Source organism: Cyprinodon variegatus, unplaced genomic scaffold (assembly GCF_000732505.1).
Source record: "Cyprinodon variegatus isolate N-32 unplaced genomic scaffold, C_variegatus-1.0 Scaffold269, whole genome shotgun sequence".
Classification (NCBI taxonomy): domain Eukaryota; kingdom Metazoa; phylum Chordata; class Actinopteri; order Cyprinodontiformes; family Cyprinodontidae; genus Cyprinodon; species Cyprinodon variegatus.
In genome coordinates this window covers 641,293-648,906 of record NW_015150722.1, presented here as the reverse complement: position 1 = coordinate 648,906, position 7,614 = coordinate 641,293, and the positions used below count along the sequence as shown (strand labels likewise).

Here is a 7,614-nt window from a genome sequence, read left to right as displayed (position 1 = left end):
ACAATAAAAACTACTCGCCCCGGGCGATTGGGCGATGGCTAACATCGAGCCCTGAACTGGAAGCAGTCAGCTGGTTTTCCTTAGAAAATTTTGAACCTTCAGTCTGACTGAATGATCTGATTAAATTCTCTCTGTAACCTGTGTGCCTTAAAGAATATAGAATGTTGTAAACTTGCTATAGAAATAAACTCAACTGATTACTCTGCTGAAATATTTATTTATTTACTTTTTGTGTCCTGTTTATATAGCTTTGGGAATAGATGTGTCAGAGCTAGCCGATTGCCAGACAGCTTTCCTTTTAGAGGCAGACCATTATGACTATTGCCATGACATTACAGTTGGTACTTGTATATGAAACTTTATTGAAAAATATTTAGGGGGTAAAATCGTATACAATGGACACGGGGATGGAAGAGGAGGTGAGAAAAAAAAAGAAATGTGAAGCAGTGCATGAAAAGAAAGAGAAGAATATAGACGACACAGAAGTTATAGAGTAACTTCTAGAAGTCTGCTTCCACATGAGAGCCACAGAAAACAGAACATAACAGAAAAAAGAAAACAGACAACCAAAGCAAATAAAAGCAGATATCCTTTAGATATCAATGTGAGTGAAACTCAAAACCTTTGGTGATTCCACAATATTAATCAGGGTGGTATATATCTGGAGTGAAAGTGTTTAGAAATAATACCTAAATAAACTTTTAATGTAATAAAAATGCTGATGTGTTTATATATTAATGTATTGTGTATGCATCTTGTTCCTCTGCTTGTTTTTTGTTGGTTTTTTTCAAGGACCCCCTTTAACACAACATGGTTAATCTCAAGGGGCCAATTCTTTCAAATGAATTAAATGATTTTATTAAGACCAGATGATCTGAAATCCTCATAATTACTACTTGGTCTCAGTAAATCCTAACAGACTCTGCCGCGCTGCCGGCCTCACGCAGTGAGACCATCAGATTAACAGATTGAGTAACATAATCCAAAATCATCCGTTTTAAACACAAATATGGAGAAGAGCTGACTGAACGAACCTCTTGGCTTAAATATTTGAAGCCGAGAAGAAGAAATCTGTAGTGGGAAAGTTATACAACGCAGGTGTGATGTGTTTGTTTGAGTGAGCGAACAAGAGAGATGAAGTACGTGTGGGTGTTTGTGGGAAGAGGGAGGAGAGATAAAAGCAGTTCTGTGGATCTGAGAGTAGAAGCTAGATTAAAGAAAGACGCTCGAGCATGTCACAGCAGCAGCGGCCTGCACGTCTGAAGAAAAAAATAAGATTTTTGTCACAGCACATAAATCGGTTTATCAATTTCAAACCCGGTGCAAATGGATTAAGACTATTCAGTGTTTGTTTTCATCTAATTAAGGTTTTCTTAAAAATAAAAAGTTTTATGTGTTCCTACGCCCTGTGGTCGGAGTCTCAGAGATAAATCCATGGTTTCCTGCTCATTTTATACCCAAACACATAACCACACAGAGTTGGTCTAATCTGCATGTGCACCTGCCCTGTTACTATGACAACCAACCTGAAAGTGATGACATAGTGTTAATGAAGATGTTTTATTTGTGGGATGCTGACATATAGAACCACTAAACAATGCTGATGTATACAGGCTCCAACGTTACACCTCAAACCTCCGGAACTTCTCACCAATGCTGCCTTTTACAAACTTTTTCGCTACAGTTTCTGTTTTTACATTTTTGCACAGGGTAACCAGATGCACATTCATTTATAGCAAAGAGCTTAACTGGCTCAACATAAAACATAAACAAGAAACTGTGTGTTTGCTTTCTTTCTGCAGGTGAGGCAAAGCAAGTCCGGCTGAAATGAGTATCTCCATCTAATTAGCAGACTGATTGCTATCAGATGTGTTGGAGCATCATCTTATGTTTGTATAGCATGCAGCTATGTGTGAAAACGGCCTTCCTTTGAGTCTACTGCTGCTAAAAATATTACAGCTGACAGAAAATTTCTGAATCCCCACGAACTTCAGACTAAGAAGCTTAGCTAGAGGGAGGAAGGTCTCACAGTATAAGGAACCCTCTCAGTTGGACTTAAAGCGATTCTTTCAAACTATGCGGAGGGGGAGGCAGGAGTGGGGAGGTGCTGACCTTAAATGAGGACAATGCTGAAGGAATACCTCCAGAATCTCCTCAACCACACACCCAATGTTATGCCAGTTCATAATTAAAAAGAAAAAGCTCAAAGTTAATTAAACAAGATGAAATATTATCTATTTAACGTTCATAGTTCCCTTTTTCATAGATGAACTAAGTTTACCAACCTATACATGGACTAGTTCATTTAGTTGGTAAATTAAGCCACAATTAGATCAAAGCTTTAAATGTGTGATCATAATATATAGAAAGAAATGGAAAATCCTGGATGTAGTCAATCTATACAGGAGGTGCAGTGAAGCCTTTATTTAGCTAAATTACACAGAACTTCAGAATCATAGAGGCTTCTGCTGAAAAGATCTGGATCAAAATTATTTTTAATAGCAGATATTTCCACAGATACCGCAGATGCTTTAAGTCAATGTGCTGCTTTAAATTTGAAGTGGACGTGGCTGACATACTGACTGGTTTGTTAAGTCCAGGTGAGAACAGTTTGCAGTAAAACATGAGTTTTTTTTTTTTCTTTCCCAGTCTTCCTTTGTTAGTTGATCAAACTCTCAAGCGCTTCACTAAACGGGAATCGGCAGATGAGTCTGAATGGAGCAGACTGGTACTAGCAGTAGACAGTCTGCTGTAATTAATGCTGTAAAACCTGACATTATCCAATGAAAACTGTCGTTACCAATTGAATGCAAAGGTGAACTGTGTGTCGCTCATTGTTCTCAGAGTCAACATCTTGTCCACGATAATTTCTTCAAAACTGATCTGTTCAGTTCACCGTTCACTATAACTATGAACATATTCAGTGAACGCCGTTGAATCAACGCGTTTATTCACAACACTGGACACACCTTCCCTGGTGGAAGTAGAGACTTGGTGCCCTGAGCCATCGTCATCCAGGGCGAAGTCATCAAGGGGTTCAGGTGGGAGGTTTTTGGGGTGTATGAGCAATGCCCTGGGCTTAGATCTCTGGAGGTGTTTGGGCTCTGGTGGCTGACATGTCTCTTCATCATTGCCTAGTGGTCAGGGACAGTGCCCCTGGACTAGCAGATTATAGTGGTGGTTCCCCTCTGGAGGGTTTGTTCCAACCATGAGATGAGCACATTTCTCAGCCTCCTGAGAAGGCCAAAGTGCTGGAGAGGAGAGTCCATCTTTTTGTTAAACCCTTGCTTCAGTAGGAGCAGTGTGTTTGTTTTCCAGACTGTGGAACACTGTAACAGCTCCGTAGGGAGCTCCATGTCTATGCGTGTTTTCTTGATCTATAGAAGGCCTTTTTTTCGTCTCTCTTTGTGCTCTATGGGGGCTCTTCAGTAGAATGGAGTTGGTGGCCATTTACTAGTTGCCATCCAGTCCCTGTACAAGCCAGGATGGTTTAGTCTATATTGCCAGCATGAAGTCAGTTGGACTACAGTAGGCAGGCCTCTATCACAGGTCCTTTTCATAGACAGAATTTCTAAGTGTAGTCAAGGGCCAAATGGGGTCTGGTTTGGTGGCTTGTGGATTTTGTACCTGCTTTTTGCAAATGACATGGCTGTGCTTGCTTCCTCCTGCTGAGATCTAAAGGCTGATTTACACTTCGAAACTTGGTAGTTTGCGTAGGTGTCAGAGTGAACAAAAAGATGCCCTCGCCCCCTCCGCAGACGCTCCGCTGCACCTCTCCCAAATTGTAGCTGACCGCAGACAGGAGTCCGGCTTGTTTTGTTTTTATGACCGCAATTGTGGAAAACAACTCATGAAGTTGGACCAGCTAGAAGAGCGAGGTGCGCGAGAACGCTCCGACACTTTTTCCACCTGGATCCCCGCTCTTTTAGGCAGTCATGTCCCTCCGTTTTCGGACAAACTCACCCCCACGTCCACTACGCCTCGGCCATATCTAGACCCACAGCGTATAGGGCAGACCATGATTCAATACTGGGCATAAATCAAAAATCTCACTGCTGTGGGGAGTATAACCAGGCCTTAAAGACTAGCCAAGAAGCTGGGATGAAGATCAGCTCCTTCAAATAAGAGGCAATGGTTTTCAACCAGAAAAAGGCGGATTGCCCCATTGAGGTTAGAGAATGGTTCCTTCCTCAAGGTAAGGTGTTCAAGTGTCTCAGGGTACTGTTTGAAACGCTGTAGGATTCCCTCACAGGAGCTGGTGGAGGTATCTGGTGACCGAGACATCTGGGGGTAACGACTCCGCTTTGTTTTTAAAAGATATAAATGTAAAAACTATAACCGTGGATGTCTGGGGGACAGTGATTTGCCTACATGTTATGAATGCTGGCGTACCAACGGAATATCTTCAGAACGGCTCCAAATGACACAAAACTCATATGGGTGAGTAGAACATGATGTAATAATGCAAAATCAAGGGCCCAATGTGTAAAAACCGGTGTTCCCCTTTAACCCGCTATTTTCAGTGGGAAAGGCTTTACACTGGGAGGTACTAACATGCTTAGCCCCATCACTTCCTTGTTTACTCACTGCACACATGTGCAGTATCGTCATGTTGTTATGGTGAATATATACAGATTTACCTTATTTACCAAGAAATTGATAGGGAAAAAAAAGCACAAAAGGCAATGATAATACGTAAGGCAGCAGATCGTGGACATTTTTCTGAAAAACCTTGCAACCAGAGTGAAGCACTGTCATCTAAAACTTAAGTCATATAATGCTTAAGAGAAGTTTGAGTGATTTCACAGTTTAGTATCTGCAATAGAGACGGCCTGCCCCCTTCAGAGGAGTAGCTACAGACTTGTATCATAAAAATACAAAACTGTTCAGGCTCAGAACACAATGGTGTCACTGCATAAGCATATGGGTATGGCTTTGGATCTAGCAGTTCTAACCAAGTGACTGTGTTTTACCTGGATAAGGTCTCGGGCAAGCAGCTCCAACTCCCCCGCAGGAATGCTGTCGTCCAGGGTCTCCCATCGCTCCCCCAGACGGAACTCCATTACGTAATGCTGGATAGGTGCTGTGTGATTGGCAGGTGGGATCCAGGTGAGCAGGACGCCCTGCTGCGTGCGATTGGCTGTGAGGCACCGTGGTGGGGTAAGCAGCACCAGTGGTTCGGGGGTACTTGTAGGAAATACTGAAAGAGCATATCAGGGTTAGAAATATGGAAAATATAAGTTCTTTTAAAAAAAAAAATCTAAATTTTCTTTAGTTGATCTTCTGTTTTAAAACATTCTGGACATTTCGTAACACACACAGCACTAAAGATGCATACTTAGCTGTTATTTATGGCTGATTTCACATTGCAGGCCTTAATGCTCAATTCCGATTTTTTTTTTGTGTGAAATCTGATTCTTTTTCGTTCTGATTCTTTTCCGAGCGCATTTAGCGTTCTTCATCCACCTCAGCCAGTGCATTAACAACTCAATCATTTCAAGAGGGTTGACAATAAAGATTGTTCTCCACATTATCGTCCGCCATTGTCACTTTTCCTGCATAGCAGGAAGCAGAAATTTGACCTTTGTTGAGTATTAATGAGGTGCAGGTCGAATGAGACTTGGCTGTTCAGACACAGGTCGCAATTGCAAAGATCAGATACATATCTGAATCAGGAGAACAGAGCCAAGTGGCCTGGGTTGCATTGGAAAAGATTTGATCTTTGTTCAGACTGTCATGAAAGATCAGATACAGGTCGCATATTGGCAAAAAAAAACAACTACTTTGGGTCACTTTGGGCTGCAGGGTGTGATGGTAGAGTATATGTGTTGGAATCTGGAGATCTGCCACCTTTCTCCAGCAGAGAGCACCCTAAGTCTACTGAGCTGAAGCCACCTGCACACCTGAGGATGATTCATCTCATCAGGAGACCAGCTACATAAGCAGCGGCTTGACTTCCCTTCAGCGCCGGAGTGTTGACCAGTTTTGGTTAGCAGAACCTGTGCCTCAGTCTGCACGTAGAATCTCTGTCTGCTCTGGAGAGAAACCCTGATTCTAACCTGCCTCTGTCTTCTCTGCCTCACAAGAAAACCTGATCGAAGTCTGGAGCTCTGGAGGAGCTCATGTTTGGAAACCTGCCTGCCTGCTCCGAGAAGCCAAACCTGAAGATCCTCAGTCTGAATCTCCCTGCTAGTTCTCAGGAGAGAACTTGGAGAACAACTCAAGGTCTGAACCTCGCTAGCCTAAAGCTAAGCTCTGCCGCTGCTAAGCTCTCTGCTGAACCCTCTGTCTCTGGACCCAACTTGTTCCCTCTCTCCACCGATCAGTCTGAGCCTCATCAGGTACAACTCAGTATCAAACTCTGTCAAGACATCATAGCTACCTGGCTAACCAAACAATCCTTCTCTGCAGTGAACTCTGTGAATCCAGTCCCGGACCTGTACCAGAATCAGTGCAAACAATTTACTGCATGTGGGTTTAATCACAGAGACCCATCATGACAATATGGTCCACAAGGTAAGATTGAAGTTGTCGTTTTATGTTGCAGTAAAGTTTCAATTTACCGGTTCAAAGTATCTGGACTGGCTTAGATCGGCTCAGATTAAAATCTAGTGTTTCATTCCAAAGGTCTGAAAAGCGTGGTAAGCATGCAGCAAAGATGGACCAGCTGCAGACCTACTAAAACATGTCTGTCCACCCAAACCTGACATGATGGGTAAGAGCAAAGCCCAGTGGGGTTTGAGAAAGTAAAGCCCTGGTTTGACTGACAATTTCCCAGCAGCTTTAAACTCTATTTAAATCTAACAGTACCATTCCCACCGAGGGATGATTCAGGGACAATAAAATAAAAACATACAGAATCTCAAACTTTCAACACCATTGATTGTTAGAATCCACCATCAGGCTTCATACCTAAAACTCTCCCGTTAAACCAGTTGTTTACATACAGTTTCTTGTGTCATTAATGCTGGTTTCCTGTCTGCCAAAGTTATTATCAGTTTGTTATAAGGGTTGTTTAGTGTTACTTAAAGAGTGAAGAACTGAAACAAGCATGCTTAGTTTGAGGGATTGCTGAAGAGTCAATAAGTCGATGCAATCAGCTGGTTTTCCTTTGAATCAATCTAACTGGTTGATCTGGTGAACTGGATAGTGCCTTGAGATGACGTGCTGTGAATTGACGCTGAATTGAAATAAACTGAATTGAATTATGTGATATTAGAAATATATGACACTGTATTCTGCAGGCCCTATTTCCAGCATATTTCCTACATATGGTTGGTGTTTGGAATACTTTAACTTAGAATTAAGAAATGGAGACATCTGGTGTTTTCAGAGAGCAGGAGGGGCCCTGCAGTAGAATACTTTGACCTCTTTGCTTGGCTCACTCTAAGTGATGCATCGTTGATAGTGCTCTCCATTATCAGCATTTCTCCTATCGTTGCATGATTATCAGTGACAGCTTCATTTACACTTAGATTGAGCAACATTAATGTTTCTCGCCTCCACGCTTGAAAGAACCAAACTAAACCCGTAAAGACACCATGGTGACTTTCTAAACTGCTCTGATAATCACAGAAAGAATAAGAGGCAGTCTTTGGTTTATTTTGTGCCTGG

General features: G+C 42.2%; 1 protein-coding gene across 1 annotated transcript in view; it reads right to left on the bottom strand.

Moving 5' to 3' along the window:
- LOC107089870 (protein turtle homolog B-like) overlaps positions 1-7,614 on the bottom strand; it is a 184,100-nt gene that overhangs the window by 43,575 nt on the left and 132,911 nt on the right. Inside the window, exon 12 of the mRNA XM_015382890.1 lies at positions 4,974-5,200. Coding sequence (XP_015238376.1) covers positions 4,974-5,200 — 227 coding nt within the window. The remainder of the gene's footprint in view (positions 1-4,973; positions 5,201-7,614) is intronic.